This window comes from Emiliania huxleyi (assembly GCF_000372725.1).
Source record: "Emiliania huxleyi CCMP1516 unplaced genomic scaffold EMIHUscaffold_48, whole genome shotgun sequence".
Classification (NCBI taxonomy): domain Eukaryota; phylum Haptophyta; order Isochrysidales; family Noelaerhabdaceae; genus Emiliania; species Emiliania huxleyi.
This window is the reverse complement of record NW_005198391.1, coordinates 660451-687792: the sequence shown is the minus strand read 5'-3', so window position 1 is coordinate 687792 and position 27342 is coordinate 660451. Positions and strand designations below refer to the sequence as shown.

The window sequence follows — 27342 nt, the reverse complement described above, 5'->3', positions numbered from 1 at the left end:
TGAGGCGGAGACGAAGCGCGCGGCTTCGCGGTTGTTGACGGCGCTGTCTCCGAGGGACGGGTTGTTCTTGACGTGCACATCCCGCGCCTTGACGAGCTCCTGGTGCGCGTACCAGTCCTTGTGATTCTTGATGGCAGCGAGCGCCCGCGGCCGCGGGTACGTGGATTTGCAAGTGCCATTGAGAATCGCGTCGGTAGCTGGAAGGGACTCGGGCTCGGGGAGCGGGACGCTCTTGGGGTAGAACTCAGTCAGGTAGCCGCCGCGGACGGTGTAGTACTTGTTTTTGTCGCGGGCGGCGCGCTTCTCGCACACCTCTTTCCAGTCCGAGAGGGCGGACTCGTAGGTGGCGATAGCTGCGGCGATGGCGGGGTACTTGGATGCACCTCCCTCGTCGTGGGCGAAGTCGGGGTTGTCGAGAGTGGAGAGAGGAGAGAGTGGGAGATGGACGACGGTGAACCAAGAACAAGACGCAATAGAGCTTGGAAATCATTTCTGCAGCTGCGGCAATAAACTCATCGAACACACGACAGAATTGCGGATTGTGCTAACCTACGTGGGTCGTGGCGTCTCACGGCCCGCACAAACACGCTCGCTCGGAACGAACGAAAGCGGCATGGAATGCGGCAAGCAAGCCCCAGCGCGCCAGCCCAGCGCAACGAAGCCAAAGAGAGGCAGAGATTAGTTACAACAACGGTGAAAGGCAAACGCTCAGTCCGCGCACAGTGCGTCACTAATCCCCTCACCGCTTCCGGCGAAAATCTCCACGCACGGCCACGGGTTCTCGACCGAAACGCGGGTGGGTGTGCACACTGCACACGCCGTCGGGAGGACGACCCCGGCTAGCTGCCGACCCACCCCCTGCCTCAATGATTCCTGCATAAAGACAGGCTGGGGACCCACTCCTTGCACCCATCTCTGAAACAGCCTCACGATAACCGCCAAAGCCCGCCTGGTCATCCCTCCTGGGCCTCATGAGAATCGGGCTCAGCCTTCCATAAGCGGTACCGGACGGCGAATCCCTCGGGCACGTACACCACGCAGGGTAGGCGGCTGTTGTAGCGCACGAGCAGCGGCTGCATGCCAACGAACTGGAGACTCGGCGGTGAGTCGCCGAGCGGAGCCATGCGCGTCGATGCCGCCGCGCCGTCAGACGTCGCGACATAGTAGTGGTAGCCCCACCCTTGCAAAGTCTTCTCCTCCACAGAGCCAGACAAGCGGACTCTGTTTACCCCGTCCGTCTCCAGGTATTTTCCCACCTGCGATGCATTGACGCGCGGTGCGGCAGGGTTGGAACTTGCGTGCTCTGTCGCGCATGAGTTGAACTTGGAGCCCTTGGAGTGTGGGTGTACTCTCGGCGACGGCGTGCACTCATATCTCTCCTTCCACGCACCGTGAACTCGAGCTTGGCAGCCCCCTCATCGGGGAGCGCCTCGAGGTGGATGACGATGCGCTTCCAGGCGGCGCCCTCACATCCTGGTGGCGTGGCTGAGAACGCCTTCTCCCAGTTCGAGGACATTACGGTGACGCTCGGCTCTCCGAAAAGGCACACAGCTGCGCGCGAATGTAAGTATGTAACTCGAGGGACGTCCGAGAGTACGGAGGGCAGGGAAGCCGTGAAGAGTTGCGGCTGTGAACAAAGACGACCCACTTTGTTTTTCAGTACATTCCCATAGGAGGAGTCTGATGAAGGGTTCCACCCGCCGATTCTGAGAAGAGAATTTTACAAAGAAACTCCCTCGCACGACACTAGGCACCACACCCCTCTCCTTAAAATCCCTGTGTGGTGGCGGCGTGCCGTCCTCCCATCCCTCCCTTGGGTTGTCCGTTTTCTTTCTTTCTTTCTTACACTAGGCACGGGACTGGCGCGCACTGGCTCTACTTAGAAGAGAATCTCGCCATCTCGCTGGCCTCTCCGCAAGGCCCCCCGACCGCGTCGAACCCATCGGCGCGGCATGCCTCCGCATACGTCTTTTTTCTTTTTCGATTTTCGGCCCCGGATTCGCTTGCTTTGCTTGCCAAGCAAGGAGCGATCCAGGCCTGGATCGCCTGCATCTGGAGGCGCTGGCCACCTAAACGGCTTGAGGCCCATGACCTCACTCCTCGGCAACACTGCCACCGCGAGGTTCGAGCTCCCATCCACGGACTCGCCGTGGCAAGTCGCCTTTGGAGCGCCAAGCAAACTCGGCCGATGCCTGTCTCCTCGCACATTCTTGGCGTTCCGTGTCCTCCTTGCTCTTTTCTGGACCGGCATCACAATCTGGAGCATGGTGGACCACAAGGCCAATGACCTCGAGACGGCGCCAGAATTCTACATCTACCTCACCAACTGGAGCCTTCTCATCGAGTGGTTCTACCTCGTGTCTGCGACATTCGTCACTCGGATGGCACTCCGCAACCCAAAGCGAACTGCGCTGGATGGCGCTCCATCAAAGACGCCGCTCTTTGCGCGCATCACGTACGCAGCACAGGTCGAGACCTACGTCCTCTCCTTCTTCGTATTCGTGCTCTACTGGGCGCTCGTTTACGATGGCGGCACCATCCATGCTCTCTCGGTCTTCACCCACGGCGTCAACTTCCTCGTCGCGCTCGCAGACTGCCTGGTCGCGGGCATCCCAATGCGCCTCGTGCAGTTCTGGCTCCCCTTCGTCATCTCGAGCACGTGCGTGAGAGTAGAGTAGACCTCCGCACATCCTTCTTGTTCTTCATCACAGCTCGGTCTCTTAGGTACGTCATCTTCTCGGTTGTCTACGACCTCGCCGGCGGCACCGCCGACGGAGACTCATACATCTACTCGGTCCTCGACTGGTCCGAAGATCCGGGCACCGCCGCCACATACGCGGTCCTCGTCATCCTCGTCGCCTTCCCTGTCGTCTTCGCAGCTTGCGTGTTCGGCGTCTACCCTCTGCGTGCACGGTGCGACTGCTGCCCGCCCGCTCATCCAGAGCACCGCCGGCACTGCCCGACACCGCTGGCGCTTCCGCCCGCGCGCCGCGAGCTGACGCCCAAACTCGAGGCAGAGCCGGTTGCCCCCGGGTACGCGCAGCCTGTGGCACCGTAGAAGGCGGCAGCCCAGGGTGCGCACAGTACAGTATTGGCGCGTGGCGCGATGGCGTCCTGCCCGTCATCCTTTCCGCACACGCCTCCATGTGTCGGATGTCAAGTACAGTCGATTCCGACGTCGACGATCGTGCTGTGTCGCGCTGTGACCTCCCCCCGGGCTGGCCGGGCTGCGAGTCGCCGTTCTCCGGGCTCTCAGCGATTTTTTGCTTCTGTGTACGTCGTTGATTTCAGTATAGTACGTGCGCATGTCAGTGTTGTCTGTTGAATGAGCTTGGGCGTACAGTCGACGGGACCCATCTCGCGATGCTGCTCGACCTTTGCTTTCACGAATGGGCGGCACAAGCACAACCGTGAACCGAGCAGCGAGCTGGCCGGCGCGGTGGGTTATGGCATAATTTATTAAATTATAATAAACCCCTTATGGAGAGAGAGTACATGTACATGTAGGGTACTGGCAGTAGCCCACAGCCACACCCCAACAAAAGTGCCCACTCGAGATGTCGAGAGAAGGTGGGACTGGGCGCAGTGAAACCACCCCCGCCTCAACCCGCTCAGGGACGGACGCATTTCCCCCCTTTCAAAGGCAGTTTCGAAGTTGATGAGACCTCGTCCCCCCCTCTCCAATGAAAAGCGTAAAAAGAGGCGCGGAACAGGCCGGAAGCGCCGCTTGGACGTGGGTCACACAATGGCAGCGCTCCAGACGCGCTCTGGTAGCTGCCAATGAAGCTGCAGCCCATCGCGCGCGCGCCGGACGGCCGCTGCACCTCCACTGCAGTGCCCTCCTGCACCGAGCGACGCGTCAAACCTTTGTTGCTGCCCATGACCGCCGGCGGCTCCGAGCTCGGGCGAGCGAGCCCTGGCTGAGCTGAGCCACTGCGGTCGCAATTGCAGCGCTGCGGTCGGTGCAGAGTGGCCGTGCGCGTACGGCGTCGTACGCGCACGGCCGCTCTGCCTCAGTGGCGTGCGGCTTGGGCCAACTGGAGGTCGCTCTCCGACCTCGCTCGCCGAGCTCACAATCCGGCGCGAGCCGCATCGAGTGGAAGCTCGACTTCAGCTGCCGCGAGTGGATGGACTGCCTTGTCGAGTGCAAGCAGTTGGGCTCCGCCGGGAGCATGTGGTGCAACATGTTCTCTGGGCGCCAGCAGACGCGAGCGCGCAAGCGCGTGTTGAACCGGACGCTCCATAGCAACACTCAAGATACACTCGAAGGGGGCACACGTTTTTTTATTCGGGTTTCGTGGGTTCCTAGTGCACTTGGAACCGACGAAACCGAAGCGGGTTGGCCCCGGGGTGGTTTCACTGCGGAGGAGCACTGCGGCTCGACCTGTACTCGCATACACCTTTTCCTGAGCAAAAGAGAACATACGACCAAAATTGACACAGGGACTCACGCTCCATACTCCATTTTGTCCATACACTCAAGTGACAGCAAAGTAGCACAGGCGGCACCCGACTCCAAGGATACGCTGAAGACGCTGAGGATAGCGCATGTCGCTGCGCTGAAGGGCTCACGCTATAGGGTGCTGGATGAGGACGGGTACGATGCACTAGCCCCAGCCGTCGGGGGGGGGTTGCCAGCACTGGTAGATGATCTCTCGGAGAAGAGCCGGAGGGACCTTGGCGCCGGGGTCACGAGGAACTTGCAAGTCGTGGCCGAGGCGGCGACGGGAGCGGTGCAGACGAGAGGTGGATCCAGCTCAATGATGAGGCTACGGCGCGCGCATAATGAAGAGAGAGGATCACATCGAGTGGCTGAGGAAGCTCTCTTCGCTGGGTGGAAAGAGGCTCGGCCGGCCTTGAGGGAGTCGCGGAGGAGGAGGGATAACGGAGGTGGCAACGTGCGGACAGGCCAGCAGCCAGTGGGACGAACGAGGGCCGCGACGGCGGCTCAAGCGGGAGGGAGCGGAGACAAGTGGGCAGCGAGCAAAGTGGGTGAGACTGATGATGCTCCTTCGACTTAGGGAGAGCGGTTCAGCTGCTGGGCGGGCTTCAGGGTGGTGCTCACGCGAAAAGGAATCGACGCGATGTACAAAGCATACAAGAAGAGGAGAAAGAAGAGGAGAGACACCGGTGATGACGAAACAGAAAATAGCGCTGGCGAGAGCAGGGCAGACCCGGGGACGGGGGAGTCGGAGCAGACGGCATCGGCCGCCGAGGGAATGTTGGGAAGAGGCACGAGAGGAGGGCGGCGACCTCAACCGACTATGGAGGACCCGTCGCCAGACGACGCAGGGCAGACGACAAGGAGGCAGAGCAGACGCGCAGGGCGAGACGAGGGAGGGAGCAGGACGTCGCGGAGATCAGCAGGAGGATGTACGAAGAGATTAAGAGTAGCAGGGACCCGAGGGACCATGTGGAAGACGGCTAGTGCTAGTCCCCCATCGGGAGGACGACCCCCCGGCTAGTCGCCGACCACACCCACAAAGAACCCGGCACAAAGATCGCACGGGCGGGGACCTGTTCCTTTTTAGATTTTACCCATCTCACAGTAGAGGTGTCCGTTTTCATTTATTTATTTACACTCAAGTGACGAAGTGTACGTACGCACGCGCGCACACCCGCGCGGCGGACAACACAGGTATCCACAAGAATCAAACAGTACAAAGATGTTCATGCAGACGCAAAATTCTAAACTGCACCGTGAAGCCGCACCGCTGCGTGCAGTGCGAAGGAAGCGCAGCAGATTACTCGATCTGAAAGCCGTCGTGCCGGTGCTCTACTGCCAGCAGCAACTTTGCCCGCAGCTGTTCACGGGTCGCATACGGCGGCAAGTGCACCTCGTGCGTGCATGTGTGCACGTTGGGCAGGTCGTGCTCGTCGGCGCTCTCGTAGAACTTGAGGGTGATCGGGTCCTTGAGGCCGCCGCAGGGCAGCGCCGTGAGCGCCGTGGCCCACTCGAGGAGGTGCAGCCGCGCGAGACTGCCAAGCCCCGTCTCGGGTGACTCGTCGAGGATGATCTCGCGCAAGTAGCGCGGCGCGTCGGAGCCGGCGGCCGCGAAGCCCGCCTTCGCCTCGGCGCTGACCGACGCGTCCGGCCAAGCGAAGCACCCAAGGAGCTGCTCGCGGCTTAGCTCGGTGTTTCCGCGCAGCATGCGCAGCAGCTCTGCGGCGCTGAGCGCGCCGAGCTGCAGCCGGAGGTCGATGGTCTCCGTGAAGCCGTCGCACAGTGCCCGGAGGCTCGCCTCCCGGATCGTGAGCAGCTTGTGGCGGCAGCCGGCCAGCACCGCCCTCTCCATCGCCGCGCTCTCCGGCGGCACCTCCTCCTCCGCCGCGTCCGGGTCGAACAAATCGAGCGTCAGGCCTGCGGGTGGCTGCACGAGCAGCTGCGCCCACCGCTGCGAGAGCTCGGGATCGAAGTCGGAGAGCACGGCGAGCGCGGACTGCGGGTCCTTGAAGACGCGCCACTCGTGCGCGTCCGCCAGAAACTCGAAGACGAACCGGCCGAACCCGCGGCCGAGGGGCTGGTCGTCGAGCACGCACCGGCACATGATGCGGCCGATGTTGTTCATCGACTGCAGGTCGGCGGTGGGCGAAGGCAGCAGCCCGATGCTCGTCGACGCATCGTCGCCGGCGCCCTCGAAGAGGCCAAAGTCCGCGAGCAGCACCTCACGGAAGAAGCAAGAGTAGAGCTCGACAGTCAGGCCGCCGAGGTCCTCCCCCTCCTCCTTGCTGCCGTGCACATCGACGAAGGTCACCTCGGTGCGCTGGAAGAGCTTGAGCTTGGTGTCTGCCGCCTTGATGGCGGGCGAGAAATGCCCAACGACATCTTGGCAGAGCTGGTTGCGCCGGACCGTTAGTCGCCACGGCTTGTTGCGCGCCGTCTTTGACGGCAGGTACTGCAGCAGCATCTCGACGTACTGACGGAAGGCGAGGAAGCGCCGGAGGAAGGCGCCCTCATCGAGCTCGTCAGCAGCAACCACGAGCGTCGACGTGGCGCTCGACGCGGCGGCCTCATCGAGCGGCTCGGAAGCAAACTCGGCGGTGAGGGAATGCTGACCCGCCGCCTCGACGCGGGCGCGCTTGGCGGGCGGCGGGCTCGCGTCGCTGGCTGCAGAAGTGACTCCGGGTGAGCCGTGTACGGCGGTGGCGCCCGGCTCGGTCGGCGGCTGTGGCTGCGGCTCCGGCGTATCCTCCTCCTCGTCCTCCGAGTCGTCGAGAAAGAGGCGGCGCTGTGGCTGCGGCGGCTGCGACGGTGGCGACGGTGGGGGCGCGGAAGACTGCGCTGCGCGGCCAGCAGCGCCGGCTGCAAGGGGCTGTGCCGCGTCCTCTGCCTTTGCCGGCTCCTCCACCGCCCCCACCACGTCGGCCGACGCCGGCTCGACACCGTCGACGTCCATCGCCGTGCCCGCCGCGCAATCGTCGTCCTCTACATCGCTCACCTCCTCCTCCGACGAGTCCTCATGCTCATACTGCAATTTCCGCCATCTCTCCAGCGCCCTCTCCGCCTCGGGAGGCTCCTTCGTCTCCGCCTCCTCCTCCTCCTCCGGATCCTCCTCCTCCAGCTCCGCCTCCGACTCGGAAGAGGCGTCCGACTCCGACGTGGCGTCCGACTGGGACGGCGACTCCTCCACCTGCGCGTCCGCGTCCAGCTCTGAGGCGCCGCTCACCTCCCTCGCCGCGGGAAGAGCTCCATCCGCCGCCTGCTGCGACTGCGACGGCGGCTGCGACGGAGGCGGCACCGCCGTGCCGACCGCCGCGCCGCCCGCCGCGCCGCCCACACCCACCAGTGCGCCGATCGCGGCGCCCCCCGCCACACCGATCGCCGCGCCTGTGTCGACGTTCATCGCCCTGCGGCCGATTCTGAAGAATACGTCTATGCTGGACCCGACGTCTGGCAAAGGCAGAGGGGAAGAGCTGACCAACACGCCCAAAGGCGACGGCGGCGGCAGCAGGAGCGGCGGAGGAGGCGCGGCCTGTTGCGGCGGCGGCGGCAGCAGCGCGGGCGGCGGAGGAGGAGGAGGCGCGGTCTGCGGCGGCGGCGGCGGCGCGGGCGGCGGAGGAGGAGGAGGCGCGGTCTGCGGCGGCGGCGGCGGCGCGGGCAGAGGCGCGGCCTGCTGCGGCGGCGGCAGCGCGGGCGGCGGAGGAGGCAGCGGAGGAGGCGCGGCCTGCGGATAAGGAGGTGGCGCCCGAAGGCCGCCACTCAAGTCTCGCTTTGTCGGGAGCAAGGCTGTTGGGGCAACGCCGTTGAAACGACGGTGGCAGGGCTCGAACGCGTCGGACGTGTATTCATCCATGAATAGTTTCTCTGTGGTCATCTCGAGCACACCGTCCGCAGAGATGTTCTCGGGGCAGCACAGCAACTTGCACGCGGCCCTCATGCCCAAGGCGCGGCCTTTGATCTCCACGAGGGCTATCAGCCCGCCCTCGCCGACGGGCCTGATTGCGCTCCGGAAGACCTTCGATCGATTGTCAGCCAGCGATTGCAGATGCCGCAGGCGATCCGGACAGCTGCGCGTCTCCTCTATCCTAAACCATTTCGCCGTCGCCATCGCCGCGTCATCCACCGTCTCCGCGACTGAACCCACTGCCGTCGACACCGCCGTGGCTGCTTGCGGCTGTGACTCCGCCTCCTCGAGACGCCGCTGCTGCTGCCACGGCGCCGCGGATTTGGCGGTGGCCACCTCGGAGAGAACGGCCGCCTTGCGCTTCAACGGCGTGAGCGGCTCATCTTCCTCGCCATCAACAGCGGCGGCAGTCGGCGCCGCCGCGGCCGGGGTGAGCAGCGAAGAGCGGTGCGATAGCGACGCGTCGACCATCGACACCGTCAGAGATGGGGACTGTGGCGCCGCAGCGCTCCACTCCTCCAGGCCTCTCCCAGCCGCCTCGACCACGCTCTCCGCCGGCAGCAGCACGCTCTCCATCCATATTTCCATCGCGTCGACCTTGCTGCTGTCCGGAACGAGCGACTGCGGCTGCGCCGGAAGCGTGCTAGAGGACAACACCTTTGCCTCCTGCCTCTCGAGCAGCGCGGACGTTGACACCGCCGGTGCCGCCGACGCCCTCGCCGCCAGCGCCTGCGCCCGGCGTCGCTGCTCACGTTTCAGCTGGTTGTCCTGGGCCAACCTCAATTTCATCCGGAGCAGCATGACGAGGAGCTCGCCGGATCGCGTTGTGGCGAGCGCTCTCCAAAGCTCAACAAGGCTCTCTACAGCCGACCACTGGGAAAGCTTCTTTCTTTTTGACCGCAAGCGCGGACGGCCTCGCCCTCGACGGCACCCATCTCAACCTGCAGTACGTCCGCCTGCTCGAGGCGGCGCTGCCAGCCTAGAGATACCTGCCAGCAAACCTGCTTAGAGAGGCGACCGTTAGATCTTAGAGAGGCGACCTTGCTCCTTGGAGCACTTAAATAAATACGAAACGGACACGCCAAACGAGGGAATGGATGGGAGGAGGACAGGGTCCCCACCTGAACGAGCAGGACGGCACGCCGCCACCACACAGGGATTTCACTGGAAGGAAGGTGTGTTACTGGGGAACGGGAGCCTTCCCGCGCGCCGCGGTTTTGACCGCGCAAGATATAAAGGGTGGCCTACGGGCTCTGCCCGCAAGGCGCCCGCGTCGCAGACGCGGTACCATTGACAAATCTGCAATAGACCCCCACACGAACAAATAGCAAAATTCGAATACCGTGCAGAAACCATGATCCATGTGATCTGAGCCGTGGACGGGGGGCAAGCCTTCAGCTGGTGCCAAGACATTCGTAAAATTGAAGCCAAGAACGTACCCCCCTCTGAGTGAGGACAGGAGAGAGAGAGCTTTTGTGGTGTTGGTGTACGCAATAACGGGACAGGGTAGTCGTTCTCTCTAGCTCCCCTTCTAGCTCTTGGCATGAGCAGCGCCCTGTGTCCGACCCCTTTTGCGCAGCAACACCTTAAACTTTCAGGCCCTCCAAATTCGGGTCGGAGCGTAGCGGAGTGGGCCCCGAGTTTGAAAAGGGCGACGGACGCTTGCGTCCTAGCCTCCAACAACGCCTCCCCGGCGCAGAGGGGCCCCCGGAGGGATGCTCAACCGCTCCACGCCACGCCGCTTGCGGCGGTCCTATTCCCAGCTCCGCTGATGATATTACATGTGGCGAGACGTGGTTTTTCTCCCAACAGGCCTGCTGGGCGCCCCGCGTTTTCATGGAGGACCTCGCTGTGCTCCAGCGCGAGCACGCGGCGCTCCGTCACCGCGTGCTGCGGCTGCTCGAGTCGTGCGCTGGCGAGCTTGTGCATGGCGCGCAGCTCTCACCGCACGGGCCGCTGCCAGTCTCGCCGCATCTGCCGCAGCCGCCGAGGGCGCCGCTGCCGCCGCGTGGCCCGATCCCTCCGGCGCCCGATCCGCATGCCGAGCTGCAGCGCGGGCTGCTCGACTTCCTCGTAGTGCGCGGTGCGACGCTCGCATTGCCGGCGAGCGCGGCGGCACTGCTCTCGCTCACTGTCGAGCGTCATCCGGAGCTGTCGAGGTACGAGGTTGGCGCGGGCAACGTGACGCGCGCGCTCTTCGAGCTCCAGAACCTGGTGCCCGCCGCGGTGCGGGTCGAGCAGGGCGAGCTGGCGTTCCTCGACGCCACCGCCCTCTCGGCCTTCCAGGACCGGCTGCTCGGCCGCCCGTCCGCTGGCGCCTCGGCGGGCACCGCGGGCGGCGGGGACAAGGGTGGGCGGAAGCGGACGGCGACGGCCGCGCACGATAGCGAGCTGGCGGCAGTGATGGATCTGGTGGGGACAAAGTCGGCCAAGGAGAAGGAGCGGCAGGAGCAGGCGGCCGAGCTGCGAGCCGCGTCGCTGTAGCCGCTTCACTGTCGCCGGCCTCTCGCGGCACGTCCAGCGACACGTCCAGCGACACGTCCAGCGACACGTCCAGCGACACGTCCAGCGATACGTCCAGCGACACGTCCAGTGACACGTCCAGCGACACGTCCAGCGACACGTCCAGCGATACGTCCAATGCGACAGGCGGACGAGCTGCTCGAGCTGCTTCACAAGCCGACGGCGCGGCAGGCGAGCGAGACGGACCGCTTCCGGACGGCGGGCGGCTCCAAGCTGCAAGAGTTTTGCCGGCGCGCGGCCAGAGGGCGGAGCGGCTGCCCGCCAGAGCGTGCGCCTGTGAGGCGCGGGGGGCGTGCTGGCGAGTAGGCACGGCACCAAGGAGGACTGCGCGCGGCTGAACGGGACGGGGATGCCGTGCGGCCACATCCACTTCCGGCGCATCATCAAGCCCCACACGGACGTCTCGCTCGGCGACTGCTCGTACCTCGACACGTGCCGGCACATGGCGACTTGCCGCTTCATCCACTACGAGGTGGACCACACGGACGCGCAGCGCATGCGCCAGGGCTCGGCCCAGCTCGACCCGTTTGCGCGCACCGCGACCAACCGCGTGGACGACGACCCCTTCTCGCGCCACTACGAGTCTCAGTTTGTCAACTGCGACATCCGCACCTTCCCGATGCAAACGCTGGGCAAGTTCCCGGTCCGGACACGCCGCAGCCCCCGCACGCGCGATCTCTCCGCGCGGGGCACGCGCGCGACACGCCCGCGACGCCTCCGGTAGGTCATCATGGCGGACCCGCCGTGGGACATCCACATGGAGCTCCCTTACGGGACCATGTCCGACGACGAGATGCGCCGGATGAACGTGCAGGTGCTCCCCCGGCGGGCGACCAATAACGCGACCCGCGCCCGAGACACGTCCTCGGCAGTGTCTCGACACGCCGCACCTCCACGACTGCGCGCAGGTGCTGCAGGACGACGGCGTCCTCTTCCTGTGGGTGACTGGGCGGGCGATGGAGCTAGGGCGCGAGTGCCTCGAGATCTGGGGGTACCGCTTCGTGCAGGAGCTGCTCTGGGTCAAGACCAACCAGCTGCAGCGCATCATCCGCACGGGGCGGACCGGCCACTGGATCAACCACTCCAAGGAGCACTGCCTCATCGGCGTCAAGGGCGACCTCGACGACCGGTTCAACCAGAACCTCGACTGCGACGTCATCTGCGCGGAGGTGCGCGAGTTGCGCCCATGGGCCGCGGGAGATGCGCCCATGGAGCGCCTGAGCCATGGCCCGCCCGTGGCCCGCCCGTGACACGCGTGTCGTCTGCTCAGGTGCGCGAGACGTCTCGCAAGCCCGACGAGATGTACGACCTGCTCGAGCGGCTCGCGCCGGGCCAGCGCAAGCTCGAGCTCTTCGGGCGGCCGCACAACGTGCACAAGGGCTGGACCACGCTCGGCAACCAGCTCGGCAAGACGCAGATCGCGGAGCCGTGGCTGAGGCAGCACCTGCTCGACGAGGGCGTCTTCGAGCCGCAAGACCTAGCGCCGATGCCCACGCCGCCCCGCGACCCGCTCGTGCCGCCCTGGGGAGGGCACGACCCGCCCGAGCGGCTGCCAAGGGAGGGCATGCAGTGAGAAAAGAGGACTGCCGCGGCGCGTGCGAGCCCGCGGCCTTCGCCTCGGAACAGTCAATCAGTCACTCGTCTCCCTACTCCCACAAAACGCGCCATAAAATTGCGCAGTGGCAATATTGCCCCCACCCTCAGTGACAGTGTGTCGGTTTGGTGTGGCACGGGACTAGCAATTGCCGATTTTTTTATGCGCGCATGTATTGAACTACGTTTGCAGAGCTGGGACCTCTCAAGCACGTCACACAGCCAAGCATACACCAAAGATTCTCACGACTCACGCGAGCGCAGTCGTCTCTCTCCCTATAAGTTTCTATCTCTCCTCACCAGTTCTTCTCGTCATCGTCCAAGTGGTGGTGGCCAAAGCCGTACATCAGCTGCTCCGTGGACGCGGGCAGCTGGTCGGGGCGGAGGGGTCCGTCGAAGGCCTCGACGCGCCAGCCGTTGTAGTAGCCGCACGCGCAGTGGCCAAGCTCGCAGCGCGACTCGCCATAGAAGCCCGCGGAGGGAAGGCCGCCATTCTCGCACCTGCCGGCGGTGATCGCGCCGAGCTCGAGCCGGAAGGGGCCCTCCTCGCCGTCGGCAAGCAGCACGTACATGTGCGCGACCCCCTCATTGAGCTGGTACAGCCCGCGGTTCCGGAAGGCGGAGAACGGCAGCTTGAAGGTGAACCACTCGCCCAGCAGGCACTCGTGCCCGCCCTCGTCGCCAAAGTCGCCGACGCCGAGCGAGTCGTACCGCTCCCGCGCCTCGGCGTCCGCGAGCAGCGCGTACGCCCGGCTCAGCACCTGGAAGCGCTCCTCGCTCCCTCCGCCGTCGGGGTGCGCCTCCTTCGCCAGCGAGACGTACGCGGCGCGAACCTCCTCGGCACTCGCGTCGGGGTCGACGCCGAGGACGGCGTAGGGGCCTCCCGCCGCCGCCGCCCGCCCGCCCGCCGCCGCTGCCGGGCGCGGCCCCGCCGGCAGCGGCGCGCGGAACGTCCAGTGCGAGTCCGAGGCCGACGCCTCGGCCTGCAGCACGAGCTCGTACGGCCGCCCATCGGTGCGCAGGGTCACCTCGAGCCAGTGGTGCTGCGACAAGTCCCACAGCCAGCGGGCGGAGGAGCCCATCCCGCACGCGCCCCCGCCGAGCCGGCTCGAGGCCGCGTCCGCCGCCCGCGCCCCCTCGAGCAGCCTCCTCGCCCCGCCACTCGAGCGCGCATGCATGCCACTCAGCAGCAGCGTGCCGTGCTCCGTCTGGTGGAGCGTGGCGGTGGAGTGGCTGAGCGCCTCCTCGTCTGGCAGCGGATACCACTGCGGCAGCCCGCGCGCGCCCGCGACGAAGATGGGCAGGTCGTCGTCGCCGCGCAGGAACTCGACCCCGTGAGAGAGCAGGTTCTTGCCGTACCGCTGCAGCAGCACCGGCAGCTCGAACGAGTCGGAGAGCCGCTGGATGACGCCGCCGACGGAGCCCGTCTGCAGCGCCTTGGAGCACCGCGCGGCGATGCCGTCGTCGTCGCGCGGGCGGAGCGCCGCCGAGACGGTCGGCGGAGGCTCTGCGAGCGGCGGCGGCGGCGGAGGCGGCGGCGGAGGGTGGGAGGCCGCAGCGCCCTCAGACTCCTCGTCAGGAGAGCGCTGCGTGGACAGCGGGCGGCTGCGTATGCGGAGGGGAGGCGAGCGGAGCCGGCGGGCGACGATTCGCATTGCACAGACGACAGACGCGTCGCGACAGCCCACGCGACCGGAGCCTGGAACGAGCGCATGCGTGGAAGAAAGAATTTTACGCAAAACGGACAACACTGGGCACGGGACTGGCGCGCACTGGCACTAACACAGGTACAAGCCGCCGAAGAAAGAATCTGATGCGCGGCCTCCTTTGGTTTCTCTCTCTTTTCTTCTTTTAAGCTCGGAGCTCGACTTTCCCGTTAGCAGTTACACTGCGAGGCCGCGCGGGAAGCCGCAACGCGTGTGTCCGTGTGCGCGTGCCTGCAGCGTGCGACGTGTGGGGAGGGGTGTTTTATGATCATTTGACATTGGGCTCACTTCCACACCTCGTTCCGACCGACAAGTTCCGGCACGCCGGGCCGCACCGCCTGGGTATACAAAATGCGCCTGCGGGCGGACCCTTACAGATCACAGATAACACCTCGTGTTAGGCCATGATCTCAGCAGAGCTTCGTGATGGGACAGCCGCTTTCGTCGTGGCCGGACGAGCTCGAGTCGAAAACAAGGAGGGCAGGCTTACCGCAGGAGAAAATTCTTGCGCAGCCGGCGCAGCCGCCAACGCCCTCCCACCTGTTCGTGGCTGGGACTTGGCGAAAGCCGATGGCGATCGGTGGCCAAAAGGGGGTGGTCCAGAATTCTACCTCGTCTGTGGAATCGGTCGGGTGAGTCACAGTCAGCAAAAAGCACCACCATGTCATGCACCAGCAACCTGCCAGTTCGCCAGCTGGTATTGTGTCAACGGCTGGCGCATCTGGCTCCCGCTCCATCGTGCCTGCCTTAGGAGCGGTAGCGGGTGCCATTGGATGGCCCGGCTTGTTGCCACCTGCAACGCCGCTCCGAATGCGACCACTCTCCAGGACGACACGGATCTCAGCAGCAAGCTGCTTCACGCCGCTGTCAAAGGCGCTCGAGTCATCGGAGCTCAAATCAATGTAGAGCTTGCCGCCGAGCTTGCCTCCGACGGTGCCGGCCCAGTCGCTCGGGTTGCGGCAGCGTTTCTCCATAACGACCGGGATCATTGCCTCGACGCCCTTGCGGCGCAGGCTATAGTCAAACTCAAACTTGCAGTTGTCATTGTGCCCATTGGCCCCCTTCCCCCACGCCTTCTCGAGATAGCGGTCCGTGATGAAGCACACCACCGCCCCTGAGCGTTCGATTCCATCCACCATCTTGTCGTTTATGTCTCCGCGCATGCACTCCTCGTCAAACCATGGCCGAATGCCCTCGGCCTTGAGGGCGGCACAGAGTTTCCCTACGCGGGCATGGTTGGAACGTCCTTCCTCGTCTTCGCCCCAGTCGTGGGTAAGGAAGCAGTCGTACTGCATAGGCGCGCCCTGCCCGCTGTAGTCCGCCGCCTTTCTACAGAGGTGAGAGGTGGAGAAATGGCCACGTCGACTCGTTGGTGAGTGAGCTGTTTTCCCCCTGCGCGCTGGCCTTCTAGGCCTGCGGGTAGTCTCTCCCCATCCCCAGGGCCTCTAGGGCTCGCACCTCAAGAAGAGAGTTTCTAAAAATCTCTCTCGCACCTCACTCAACCTCGCTGCCGAGCCCAAATCACTCACTGTGTGTGCCACATTTCTTGTTGGCTTCTAAAAATCTCTCTCTCTCTCCCTCAACCTCTCACAGACCAGCGCACAGCGCCATAGGACATATTTCCTTCTTGAGCACTTGAGCACTGGATAGGGTCGATCGATTCCGCATGGTACGCGTACGGGGACCCCTCGATCGTCTCGCCCTCCCCTGAGGCTGAGCCCTCCCTCACTGGTGTGTTCATTGGGGGGAATATATTTCCTTCTCAATAACAAGGGTCAAGGCTGTGAAATGGGCGTGAATGTCCCAGAAATTTCATCGCCTGCCCCTGCGGCGCGCCAGAGGCAACCAACCAACCTATCAAGGTGTTTGGGCCAAGCATTTCACGCCGCCCCTAGGCCGCCCCCTGGTCACAGGTATCACGGGTGACCGAGAGATGGGTCTCCTTCGTGGTGTGAGTACCTCGGCACCTGGTCTGGCACACGCACTGCCTGGTCCCGGCGCGAGTGCAACGAGACCCGCCGCCTCCAAACCCGGCTCTGCGGCCGCGCAGCCGCATGCATCAGGAGCCGGCGGAACCTTGCCAGAATGTGGCCGCAGCAAGAGCCTCCGGCGGGCCTCCGGCGGACGCCTAGCGGCGTGGCGCTGCGCGCCGGCCTGCGGCCTCTGAAGAAGTGTCACACTGTGTCACCTCGCCGCGAAGTGTGTCACCATAAGCATAACCGCTTTCACGCTTGGGTGTGCTACAAAAGTGGGGACGCGCCTGGCGGCGCGCCCCCAAAAATGTTTGGGGGCCTGTGATTGGGCGAAAGAAAGAAAGAAAGAAAAAACCCAAGGGAGGGATGGGAGGACGGCACGCCGCCACCACCACACAGGGATTTTAAGGAGAGGAGTGTGGTGCTAGTCGTCGCCCACCCTAACCCTTGGTCGTCTGCCTCTTTCTATCTCCCTTCGCAGTCCCTCGCGCCGATTCTCGCTGCAACCTTCATGCGTCACATGCCACCTCGCGGTCGTCCCACTCTCGTCGTTCTCCCTCCTGTCGCTTCCTCCTCTGTCGCGTCGCTCTCGTCTGCCACTCTGCCTCGTCCTGCGACGCCGCCGCCGCCTGCCGATCCCTTGCTCTCGCGGCTTCTCCCGCCTTTCGGCGCAACTCTGCCCTGCTGGCGGCATATTTTGGCCCCTCGAGTTTATCGAGCTCTCCTCGCGCAAGGACGACTCTTCTGACGCCCACTGCGATCATCTGCCGCCAAGTCATATCGTTGCTCAGCCAGCTCAGGCACTCGGTGCTCGAATACTTGCACCGCTTGGCGCGAACCTGTACAATGTCGGACTCCGACGAGCCGGACTGGGTCGAGGCGCAGAGCTCCGCGCAGAAAGCCGCGGCCAAGAGCCGCCTCTCCTCCTCCTCCAGCCTCAACCTCGACGGCTCCGACGATGATGAGGATGCCGGCCAGAAGGATGCGCCGGCGGCCATCAAGCCGGCCAAGGGCGGCGCCGGCGGCAAGTCTCGCGCGCCCAAGACGCCGGCGTCGGCGCTGCCGCTCTCGCTCGCGCCGAGGGCGCGCCCCATCGCCGCCGGCCCCTCTCCTGCCCTCGCCCGTCTCCGCTTGAGCGCCGCCGCGGCCGTTCGTCGCAGGTGCGCCGGGACGTTCTGCTGCTCGAGGCGCCAGACGGCGAGCTGGACCTCTCGGGCGACTTTGGCTGCATCGGCCGCCTCCACGTCAACGCCTCGCGGAGAACGACGGACGGCGCGGCGGCGGGCAGCAGCGCGGACGGCGGCGGCGGCAGCGGACGGCGCGACCGCGCGGCGCTCACGCTCGACCTCAAGGGCCGGGTGTACGAGGGCGACATTGTGCCGAGCAACTCGTCCCTCTGCCTGGTCTCGCTCGACGGCAGCCGCGCGCGCGTCGAGGCCGTCTTCAGCGACTTTGTGCAGCTCTCCGCGCCGCACGTCTCCATCTTTGAGATGGAGCAGGTGCAGGACGGCGAGCTGGGCGCGCACTTCTTCGACGACGTCGACGACGCGAACTCGGTCCTCGACTCGGACGCCGAAGAGGAGATGGCGCCGCTCAAGGAGCGGCGCGGCGGCGGCAAGATGGCCGCGTCCAAAAAGGGCAAGGGCGCGGCGGCAGACGGACGGAGGGGCCGCCGACCGCTCCGCGCTGTGCTGACGGGTGGGCCTTGCTCCTTCTAGGCGGCAGCAAGGCGTCGGCCGGCTCGAAGCGCAAACCGTCGGGCGGCAAGGCGGGCGCCAAGCGCGCCAAGAAGTGAGGCGTGCCGACGCGGTGCGCGTTTTTGCTCTCCACTCTGTTCATGAAGACGTCTCGCCCTCCAGCCCCCGCCCTGTGCCGCTACATGTAGTAGCTGTGAGAAAGGAGAGTTGAGGTATGAGGACACGGGACTGTGCTGCATGCTGTACGGTACGTGTACGTACGAACCGACGAGACGTACCGGGGTGGCTGCGTACTGCCCGCGGGGGCGCAAAAAACCATACCACATCCTCATCCTACCAACCACACGACGGATTCGCTACTCTCGGGCTTAGCTGGTGGCGGGTTCGCACACTTGGTCGTCGAGACCGGGCCGTCTCCCCCACCGCCCTGGGCCTCCACCGGGTAGGCGATCCACACCCGCCGGCCCTGCTCACAGCCTCTTGCGCGTGGCCGGGTCGTACCCGAGCGCCTCGGCGCACTTGCCCAGCCGCTCCAGCGCCTCGAAACGGACTGACGGCGTGTACAGCCGCTGCCCCTCCTTGACGGGTAGCGGCTGGCCCACCGCCTTCAGATAGGCAAACACGCCGCCCAGCCCTTCTGTGTTGCCGATCCGCTTGTCCATGCAGTACCCAACCGTCAGCGTGTACACCTTCCCCTCGCGATCGAAGAGGAGACTCTGCGCCTGCGGCGGCGACCTCACCACCTTGTGCGTTGCCGCGATCGCGCGGCCTCCAAAGTGGAGCGTGCCCGTGTGCGTCGCCTCCGCACGCGAGAAGAACCAGACGCGGTTCGGCTCTAGCGGGTCAACTGCAAACCAGGACTTGTCCCGCAGGTCCGGGAAGGCCTCCTTCAGCTTGAATGAGCCGAAGGCGCGGACAAACTCGGCGCGCGAGAGCGGGCCGACGATGGGAGCAACGAACTGGAAGTCGTCCGAGAGAAGCGCAGCCGGGTCGGCTCCCGCTTTGGTGCCAAACTCGGCGGCCAGTACACGCTTCGCCTTGGCAATGAGCTCCTCCGGACCGATGGGAAACGTAGATGTGGCGAGCGTCGCCGCCGAGTCGAGCGCTTCGTAGCCGCCCTCGTCGCTGAAGACGGGCGATGTCGCGTACCGCTGCTCGTGCCAGCCGAGCTTCTTGCGGCCAGTGTTCTTGCCAGAGCCGGTGGCGACGTCGATCAGATCGACAGCAAATAGCAGCGCGCCGCGTATCGCAGAGTGGATGAGGTCGATGGTCAGGAGAAGGCTGGCGGTGCAGAGGTTGCCGAGAGCGGCGAGAGGCTGCATATGTGTATTATGTACAATTCGATCGAGTGCGAGGAGGGAGCAGAGGCGTAGAAGCGGATGCTAGAGCCTGGAAGCGGACGCTGGATGCTGGCACTACTCGTACCTGGAATGTTCGAACTGACCAGAAAGAAAGGAAGACCGCGTCTAGCAAAAAAGAAAGTGCAGGTGAGCGACAGCTACACAAACTCTCCAAGCCCGGCGGCTCTCGCTGGTCCGCTCGCCCACGCGCCGCGATGGAGGTCGAACAGGACAACCGCAGGAGCGGCGGTGGCGGCCCGGACCGCGCCGCTCAGATGCAGGCGCAGTTCGAGGCCCTCGTGGCGCAGGGCGCCGCAGCAATGGCAGCGGAGCACGGCTACATAAGGAGCGACCCGGTGACGGGAGTGCAGCTTTCACCAGCGGATGAGGCCACGCTGCACAGGCTCCTCCTCGAGCGGCTCTACGCGAAACGGCTGCGCGACTTTGACGTCGCCGACGCGCTGCGCGCACAACTTCGCGACGCCGGCGTCTCTGTCAATGACGCAGAAAGCACCTACTCGATACGGCCACGCACGTCGGGCCAGCCGAACCACCACGGCTACACTCGCGTCGACGATGGCAGCATCGTCCTCTCGCCGGCCGACCAGGCGACGCTCGACGGCATGCTGCTCGAGCGGCTGCTCGCCAAGCGGGCGCGCGAGTTTGCAAAGGCGGACGAGCTGCGCCAAAAGCTGCGCTCGGTGGTCCTCCGCCGGGCCGCAAACCCCCGCGCGCCCCTTCCATCCACACTCTGGTGCCGGCCCGTCCGCAGGCGGGCGTGATCATCGACGATGGCGCGAACACCTACCGCGTCGTCCCTCCCGAGCCGCCCAAGCCTCCTCAGCCGGCGCGACCGACCCACCACGGCTACACTCGCGTCGACGACGGCAGCGTGGTGCTCTCGCCCGCCGACCAGGCGACCCTGGACGGCATGCTGCTCGATCGGGTGCTTGCGAAGCGAGAGCGCGCTTGGGAGCGCTCCGACGAGCTGCGTCAGAAGCTGCGCGAGGCGGGCGTGTCGGTCAACGACGGCGAAAGCACCTACAGCCTCAAGCCACCGGCGCCGCCGAAGCCGCCCAAGCCGCCCCCGCCGACCGAGCACGACTATGCGCGCGAGGAGGCGGACGGCGGCGCGGCGTGGGCCTCGCTCCCGGCTGAGCACCGCAGCGCAATCGACGGGCTGCTGTTGGCGCGGCTGCAGGCGAAGAAGAGCCGGCAGTGGGAGGCGGCCGACGCGATGCGGTCGCAGCTGAACGAGCTCGGGGTCTACGTCGATGACGGCCGAAAGGTGTGGCAGCTGCTGCTCGGCAAAGGGAGGAGTTCGCCGGGTCAGCGGTTCACCCGGCCCGGCTGCGCGGTAGGTGTACAAGCTGCTCGGCAAGGAGGAGCTGTCCGACGCGTACACCCGCGACCCCGCCGACGACTCCGGCGTCGTGCTCAACGCGACGGACGAGGCGACGCTGGTCGGCCGCCTCTCCGCCCGCCGGCAGGCGCAGCGCTCGCGCGACTACGCCGGCGCTGACGCCATCCGTGACGAGCCGCAGCACCCTACCAAACCCCGGTACCCAACTCGAATTCAATACCATAGGCGCCGACGCCATCCGTGACGAGCTGCGCGCCGTCGCGCGCCAAGGGGGCTGCAGCATAGTCTTCGACGATCGGAAGCACACGTACCGCTTCACGACCCTCGCCGGCGCGCCCGGAGGCAAGCGGTCTCGCGACGAGGAGGGCGGCGCGGCGGAGCGATCCCGGCTCGACAGAGAACTGGCCGACCACCGCGGTGGCGGCGGCGGCGGCGGTGGCGGCGGCGGCGGCGGCGGAAGCGATGGGGTGGGAGGGAGCGGGGGCCACGGGTACCGGCGGTCCGAGGAGGCCGGGCAGCGGGAGATCGACGAGGAGGAGCAGGCGCAGATCGACGCGCTGCTCCTCGAGCGGGTGCAGGCCAAGCGGGTGCGCGACTTTGCGCGCGCCGACGACCTCCGCGACCGGCTGCGCGAGCACGACTGCTTCGTGGACGACCGCGCAAACACGTACGTGTGCCGCATCCTGGCGAAGCGGCGCCGCTCGAGCGACCGCGCGAGCGAGGGCAGCGAGGCGAGGCCACCCGCGCTCTCTACCCCGCCGCCGCCGCCGCCGCCGCCGCGCTTTGTGCGGGACCCGAACGACGGGGGAGGCGCGGAGTCCTTGACGGCGGAGCAGGAGGAGCGCCTGCAGGAGCGGCTGGTTGCGCAGCGCGAGGCGCAGGCCGCGCGCGACTTTGCGATTGCCGACGCGATCCGCGATGTGTGTTTGTTCGCGCCACAGCCGAGAGTCTAGCCGCGGCTGCAGAGACGAGGAGGCCGCGGTGTCCCCGCCGGACCCCGCCCCGCCCCGCCCCGCCGCAGGAGCTGCGGCGCGAGATGGGCATCGTCCTCAACTCGCGCACGAGCTCCTACCGCATCCTCCCGCCGCCGCAGCCGTCCGCCGGAGCCGCCACCAGTCGCTTGTTTGAGCCGTCGGCCGGCTGGTCCTCCTCCCGAGCAGAGGCGCCAGCGCCAGCGGGCGGAGGGGAAGCCTTGGCCCCCGCGAGCGCCGCAGAAGTGGTGGACGCCGCCCCGCCTGCGCCTGCAGCCTCATTTGTGACTCCGGGCGCGGTGGGCTACTCGGACGAAGAGCTTCTCGCGGTCCGCGCCCATCAGCGAAGCGGACACGCTGCCACACGCCCCTTCTGACCCCTTGGCCTTGCTGTGTAGGGCGTCGACTTGCCCGAGGAGACGCGACACGACTGAAGGGCTATTTCCCATTCTTTTGGGGGCGAATGGCGGCGCTTTGTGGGCGGTTGACGTCGAATGGCGAATTGTGATTGGCATATGTTTGTATTCCGGGCGGGGAGACAGAGCGAGAGTCGAGAGAGGAGAACTAAGGAGCCCGCGCGCAGTGTGCTTGCCGAGGTGCGGAGGTGGAGACAGCGCAGTGTGTAGACTAGTGTTCACGTAAAAGCACAATCCCGGGCCCCAGCGCAGCAGCGGGGCCCGAAATCGCGCACAGAAAGAGAAACACCAGTCAGACTCAGAGAGCGAGAGCGCGGTCAGCGCGACAAAAATCAAAATGCGCAAAATGTCCAATGATTGAAATATTGAGATGCAAAACACGGGGGGTCCCAGGGTGAGGGAAGGCGAGCAAAGTGCAGTGTTACTCGCAAAACTCAAAAGCAGACAATTCTCTTATATCAAGTCATAGGACCCCTCGGGCGGACGGGTAGCGTTCCTGAACCAAAAGTTAACAGCGACGTTGAGTTCGCCTTGCGCAGCGCAGCGCGAGTGGACCTCGTGGTGCCAAAAGGCGGGCAGGTAGAGCGTCTCTCCGGGCCGGAGCGTGCAGCGGCGCGGCGACGCGCGCTGCAGCGCCGGATGGGCGCGCAAGTCGGGCTGCGACACGTTGACGGACGAGGCAAAGACTACGCGCGCGCCGGCGTCCGCCTCGCTGACGGGCAGCCGCTCAAAGGTGTTTGGCCAGGCATAGCGGAGCGTGCCCTTGGCGCGCGGCGTGTAGTAGAGGTGGGGCAAGTCGGAGGGCGGGAAGAGGACGAGCTCCTTGGTGCCAGACACCTGAGCGAGAAGGTTCTCGTACTCGTCGTAGTGGAGGGGCGACGTCGTCGCGCCTTTGCCCAGCCAGAGGTTGGCGAGCAGCGGCCTGAGGTACAGCGCCTGCGGCGGCACCGGCGCCATCGCGCGCACAGGCGCGCCGAGGTACTGGTGCAGCGCGTTGTACTCGACGTAGAAGGACTCCGGCGTCGGCTCCTCGAGCAGGCGCAGGTAGTCGCCCAGCCGCATGAAAGTCTCGGGCGGCCGCACGAGCACCTCCCTGCCGGCTGGCAGCCCCCAGCGGTGCCCCGCCTCGGGCCCGTCGTACCTGCCCGTGGGCGAGACGCCGACCTTGACAGTGGAGTCGCCGCACGCCGCGCGCAGCGCACTCGCCCCCCACCGGCTCGCCGGCGCAAAGCCCGTGGCCTGCTGCAGGCCGACGAGCACAACAGGCTCGCCCGCCTCCACCACGGCTCGCATCTCCGCCTCGGACGAGGGCGCTCTCTTCCGAGCGATCTCCGGCGCGCCCGCCAACCATGAGGGCGGCTCCCACCCCGCCGTCGCCGCCGCGGCCGGAGCGCTGCGAGAAGCAGATGATGGCGGCGGCGGCGGCCCGAGCGAACGCACAACCTCGCTCCACCCCTCCACCTCGCGCCGCGTCCGGTCGATGAAGGCGAGCTGCGCGGCGCGCCACCGGCGGCGCTCCGCCAGGCGCTTGGCGCCCTCCTCGTCGGCCTGCGCGCCGCCGCCGCTTGCCTCGCTCCTCGGCCGCTCACTCAGCGCCCCGTCGAGCGCAGCCGCCGTCCGAAGCAGCGCCTCCGCCTCGCGCACGTGCAGCGCGGCCGCATGCACGGCGCCAAAGTTGGAGAGGCGCGACGTGCCGAGGAGCAGGCGGCCGAGGCCGTCGTACGCCTCCACCAGCCCCGGCTGCAGCGCGAGCGCGCGCTCATAGTGCGACTGCGCCGCGGCGAGGCGCCCCTCCCACCCCGAGGCAAGCGCGCCGCCGCTTCCCTCTGCCGCCGCTTCGCCGAGGGCGTGCAACGCCTCCTCCGTCTCGGCGGCGCGCCTGTGCGCCGCCGCCGCTGCGGAGGAGGCGTCCGGCGCACCGTCCGGGGACCCGTCACCGGCGGCGGCGGCGAAGGCGCTCGCTGCGCCGCGCAAGAAGCCGGCGGCGAGGCGGACGTCGGCTTGCTCGTGGTGCGCTGCGAGTGCGCTGAGCGCCTCGCCGACGGTAGCATGATCGCGCACGCCGCCGAGCGAGAGCGCGATTGCGTAATGGCGCGCCGTGCCCTCAAAGTCGCCCGCCAGACCCGTGGCATGCGCCAGCTCGCGGGCAAAGTGCGGCCGCCACGCGGCCTCGGCCAGCGCAAAGCCGCGCTCCAGGGCCGCGGCCGCCTCTCGCGGCTGGCCAGCCAAGAGGTGGACCTTGGCCTGCGCAAAGAGCAGGTCCTGCTCGAACTCGGCCGACTCGGGCTGCAGCGAATGCGCCTCGTGATAACTCCGCGCCGCAGCCTCCCATCGGCCACCCATCCGGTGCAGCCTGCCAATCGCGTGCTTGGCATCCGCAACGTCCGCCGGCTCGACAGCCACGCACTCGCCGCGCTGGTACTGCACGATCGCTTCCTGTTCGCTGCGGTCGAGCATCAGGCAGCAGTGCCCTGCGAGGAGGGCACAGTGCGGAGAGTCTGGGTGCGTCTCACGCAGCCGCTCCAGCACATCGCGAGCCGCAGCCCGCTCATTGCGCCGAAGGTGGGCGAGCCCCCGAGCGTGCATGTCACGCGGGCTCTCGTGCATCGAGGCAGCGAGGATCGTCGGCAGAAGCGCACAGAAGCAGCAGAGCTGAACGAACATGCGGACCATCACCGACCTCATGCCAGACCTCATGCTGCAACCCGCGAGCAGGGAAAAAGAATTTGAAAACGATTTTACAAAACTCCCGTCCTCCCACCCCCACCCCTTCCTGTTGCATGTGTTCTTTCTTTCTTTTACACTAGGCACGGGACTGGCGCGCACTGGCACTAACACAGGTACACCAAGGAAAAAGAAGATGACCCCTCGCCGAGATGCCTCTCTATTTATTTATTACCCCACGAGCCATGACCCCGGATACTCGTAGCCGCGCCGAATGCCCGACCCGGACCCCCCCCCGCCCCCCCCTCGGGCGCGCCTCGCCCTCGCAAAGATTGCGGGGTCGTTGCCGACGCGGGCGGCGACCCTCCTTTTAGTTTTACCCATCTACTAGTCTCACCGATGTGACAACAGTGGTTTGCTAAAATTCTCTCCCGATGTGAATCTATTTGAATACTCTTCTTCGGCTCTATTAGATCGACTTGCGGGTGTCCTCGAGGTTGAGTGCCGCCTGGGTCTCACGCATGCGCCGGACCACCTCGAACGCCATCGAGGTCCACCCACGCATGATGTCCTCGTCGCCCACGCCGTCCGCGCTCCCAATGCGCGGGCGCTGGCACAGGCGGTCCCAGCCGTGCATGGATCGCGTCGCCAGCCCAAAGGAGGATCGGCCGAACCAGCCAACGTAGCGCGCGTGCGACGCCTCAAAAGCAGCACGCATGGTAGCCCCTGCGTCATTCCTGCGGGTGGCAATCACTCTGCGTCAGCGCCCACTCGACGGCAGGTCAAGACGCAGCCGCATTGCTGCCGGCACTCCGGGTTCCCGACGAGCAGCTCATAGTACTTTGCGTGCCTATGGTGTGGGCAGGGCGAGCCGGAGGTGTGGAACCTTCTGCAGCGCGACAACGTGGGACAGCCCAGCGCCGCGCATGTTGATTCCGCGCCGGCTCCAGAGGGCTCCCATCGCAGCCGATTGGTCAGCCTAGTCGAACGCCAAGGGTGCACGACGCGGGAACGCTAGGAAGTGCTATGACCTAGGTGTGTGAGGTAGCAAGCTGCGTGCCAGCACGGCGTCCGGCAGCCCGTGGATGCCGGTGCTTGCTTCAGCCACGAGAAGGTCACGCAGCAGCACGTCGCCCCCATCACCAGAGGTGCGCTCCGCGGTGCCCTTCGTGCTGCCGCGGCGCAGTTCGGCAAGCGCCGTACTCTTTGCAATCTTGTCAGCATTGGAGTGGATCTCTGACACCCCCCCGGCCAGTGCGGGGCCTGAAATCAGCCTTGGCAACACATGATTAGCATAATGGCGGCATGCCGCGACGTACCGGCCGACCATGATGTCATCTTTACCAGCTAGGGCCGCCGAGTACAATGCCTGCGAATGCGAGAGCACGGACTCGTCGCTGGCCGCCGCGTCGTACCCATCGCTGCGTCGAGCAGGCGGGCTGCGACGGAGCGGTCGGGATCCGAGGGCCGACAGTGCGATCAGCAAGGCGAGCACCAGCGTGGCCGCCAGGGAGGTGGCCGCCAGTGGAGTTGGCCGACAGGGTGGCGGCAAAGTCAACGAGGGTAGCGACGCAGAACGACCTCGCGCTGCCGGCGTCGATGTGGGCTCTCGTATCTGGTCGATACAGCCAGTAGGCACGAGAAGGAACAGGTCGCAAAAGTCGCGCAGCATCGTGTAATCGTCCTCCGTGATCGGGCGGGGACGGGTATTTCTTTTATCTTCATTCTTTGCTGCCAAAGCAAGGCACACAGCTGTGGTGTGGGCCGGGAAGCCGTGCTAAATAAAGTCTAAAGATGGCAGGGCCTCCGAATCATGGCTCTCGGCGGGCGCTTGCTCTTGAGTGATTGCCGCCCTTGTGGCAGACACACGGGGCGACAGGACACGATCGCTCGGCGTTAGTTACTTATTGCGTCCGAAGTCGGGGGATTGTGTGGGGCGGCGGACGGCACGCGCCGAGACTGTTCAGTCTCGGCGCGCTCAAGGCCTTGCGCGCCTCGACGTGCAGCCATGTGCTGGAATGCGCCGGTGAGCATGGTCTTTGGCCTGGTCGGCCTGGCGTGCGCGGCGTTTCTCCTCTACGTGGGTCTCAAGGCCGACAAGGACCCCTCGTCGACTCGCTGGGGGCCCGACGCCAAGTGGCACGCTTTGTGGGTTGCCAACATAGCGTGCGTTGAGCTGTCCGAGTTTGTAATCTGGCTCAACGTCCTCCCTTTCTTCGACGAGCAGGGCATCCACCCTCCGAATGGCGGTGTCTGCCCCACCTGGAACAAGATTGGCACATTCGGCGTCTACTTTTTTGGCTTTGCAAACTGGAGCTGGCTCATCGGAGTCTGGTGTTACAAGACGTGTGAAGGCACCGAGCGAAAAAAGGCGTACTACGTCTACTCCGGCTTCTCCATCCTCGTCTCTGTCTTTTGGTGGTGCGCGACCTGCGATCTCTCTTGCACTACCAATCTAGCGCACGGGGCCCTCACCCACCACCCACCCTCACCTTGTGTCAGGGCGGCCATCCTAGCTGGCGAGATCTTTGACATTGGTGTGGGGTTCGTGATGCAGGCTGCCGGTGGCCGGCAGCCCGTCTTCATCTCAGTCACCGACTCAACGACCTACGTCGGCCCGTTGGCAAACCAGGGCAGCATCGCAGAAGACCTCGGCGCAATGAAAGTTCAAACCTGCAGCTTCAATGAGGTGGGCACGTACTCGCACCTCCACTGGCGATTCACCGTGGCCGATGTACCATGGATGCCCTC

The 27342-nt window shown here is 65.7% G+C and overlaps 12 protein-coding genes across 12 annotated transcripts; 5 read left to right on the top strand and 7 right to left on the bottom strand.

Moving 5' to 3' along the window:
* Positions 1–953: 953 nt before the first annotated feature.
* Positions 954–1516, bottom strand: EMIHUDRAFT_211670 (hypothetical protein; the record flags this gene model as incomplete). The annotated part of the gene is made up of 2 exons (XM_005767821.1): positions 954–1256; positions 1391–1516. 2 exons carry the CDS (start codon positions 1514–1516, stop codon positions 954–956), a joined length of 429 nt encoding a protein of 142 aa, XP_005767878.1.
* Positions 1517–2019: 503 nt separating this feature from the next.
* On the top strand, positions 2020–3386 carry EMIHUDRAFT_436838 (hypothetical protein). Its single transcript, XM_005767820.1, has 2 exons — positions 2020–2659; positions 2725–3386. The coding sequence occupies exons 1-2, from the start codon at positions 2088–2090 to the stop codon at positions 3056–3058; spliced, it is 906 nt and encodes a 301-aa protein (XP_005767877.1). The 5' UTR covers positions 2020–2087; the 3' UTR covers positions 3059–3386.
* A 352-nt stretch (positions 3387–3738) lies between these two features.
* Positions 3739–4174, bottom strand: EMIHUDRAFT_211668 (hypothetical protein; the record flags this gene model as incomplete). The annotated part of the gene is made up of 2 exons (XM_005767819.1): positions 3739–3953; positions 4057–4174. 2 exons carry the CDS (start codon positions 4172–4174, stop codon positions 3739–3741), a joined length of 333 nt encoding a protein of 110 aa, XP_005767876.1.
* A 5942-nt stretch (positions 4175–10116) lies between these two features.
* Positions 10117–10829, top strand: EMIHUDRAFT_211666 (hypothetical protein; the record flags this gene model as incomplete). Its single annotated transcript, XM_005767818.1, has 3 exons — positions 10117–10128; positions 10158–10268; positions 10392–10829. The coding sequence occupies 3 exons, from the start codon at positions 10117–10119 to the stop codon at positions 10827–10829; spliced, it is 561 nt and encodes a 186-aa protein (XP_005767875.1).
* Positions 10830–11217: 388 nt separating this feature from the next.
* On the top strand, positions 11218–12441 carry EMIHUDRAFT_211665 (hypothetical protein; the record flags this gene model as incomplete). Its single annotated transcript, XM_005767817.1, has 4 exons — positions 11218–11511; positions 11593–11682; positions 11777–12037; positions 12139–12441. 4 exons carry the CDS (start codon positions 11218–11220, stop codon positions 12439–12441), a joined length of 948 nt encoding a protein of 315 aa, XP_005767874.1.
* A 709-nt stretch (positions 12442–13150) lies between these two features.
* EMIHUDRAFT_49763 (hypothetical protein) lies at positions 13151–13336 on the bottom strand (the record flags this gene model as incomplete). The annotated part of the gene is made up of 1 exon (XM_005767816.1): positions 13151–13336. A coding segment is annotated over one exon (186 nt), but the record flags the coding sequence as incomplete, so codon positions are not given.
* A 1241-nt stretch (positions 13337–14577) lies between these two features.
* Positions 14578–15462, bottom strand: EMIHUDRAFT_211663 (hypothetical protein; the record flags this gene model as incomplete). The annotated part of the gene is made up of 1 exon (XM_005767815.1): positions 14578–15462. The coding sequence occupies one exon, from the start codon at positions 15460–15462 to the stop codon at positions 14578–14580; it is 885 nt and encodes a 294-aa protein (XP_005767872.1).
* Positions 15463–16252: 790 nt separating this feature from the next.
* Positions 16253–17858, top strand: EMIHUDRAFT_211662 (hypothetical protein; the record flags this gene model as incomplete). The annotated part of the gene is made up of 3 exons (XM_005767814.1): positions 16253–16461; positions 16875–17289; positions 17493–17858. 3 exons carry the CDS (start codon positions 16253–16255, stop codon positions 17856–17858), a joined length of 990 nt encoding a protein of 329 aa, XP_005767871.1.
* Positions 17859–18307: 449 nt separating this feature from the next.
* On the bottom strand, positions 18308–19159 carry EMIHUDRAFT_211661 (hypothetical protein; the record flags this gene model as incomplete). Its single annotated transcript, XM_005767813.1, has 1 exon — positions 18308–19159. One exon carries the CDS (start codon positions 19157–19159, stop codon positions 18308–18310), a length of 852 nt encoding a protein of 283 aa, XP_005767870.1.
* Positions 19160–21453: 2294 nt separating this feature from the next.
* EMIHUDRAFT_436832 (hypothetical protein) lies at positions 21454–22155 on the top strand. The gene is made up of 3 exons (XM_005767812.1): positions 21454–21460; positions 21562–21840; positions 21910–22155. The coding sequence occupies exons 2-3, from the start codon at positions 21577–21579 to the stop codon at positions 21943–21945; spliced, it is 300 nt and encodes a 99-aa protein (XP_005767869.1). The 5' UTR covers positions 21454–21460; positions 21562–21576; the 3' UTR covers positions 21946–22155.
* A 225-nt stretch (positions 22156–22380) lies between these two features.
* EMIHUDRAFT_451764 (hypothetical protein) lies at positions 22381–24612 on the bottom strand (the record flags this gene model as incomplete). The annotated part of the gene is made up of 1 exon (XM_005767811.1): positions 22381–24612. The coding sequence occupies one exon, from the start codon at positions 24610–24612 to the stop codon at positions 22381–22383; it is 2232 nt and encodes a 743-aa protein (XP_005767868.1).
* Positions 24613–24920: 308 nt separating this feature from the next.
* On the bottom strand, positions 24921–26263 carry EMIHUDRAFT_451763 (hypothetical protein; the record flags this gene model as incomplete). The annotated part of the gene is made up of 5 exons (XM_005767810.1): positions 24921–25328; positions 25397–25441; positions 25503–25570; positions 25658–26012; positions 26241–26263. 5 exons carry the CDS (start codon positions 26261–26263, stop codon positions 25061–25063), a joined length of 759 nt encoding a protein of 252 aa, XP_005767867.1. The 3' UTR covers positions 24921–25060.
* Positions 26264–27342: the final 1079 nt, after the last annotated feature.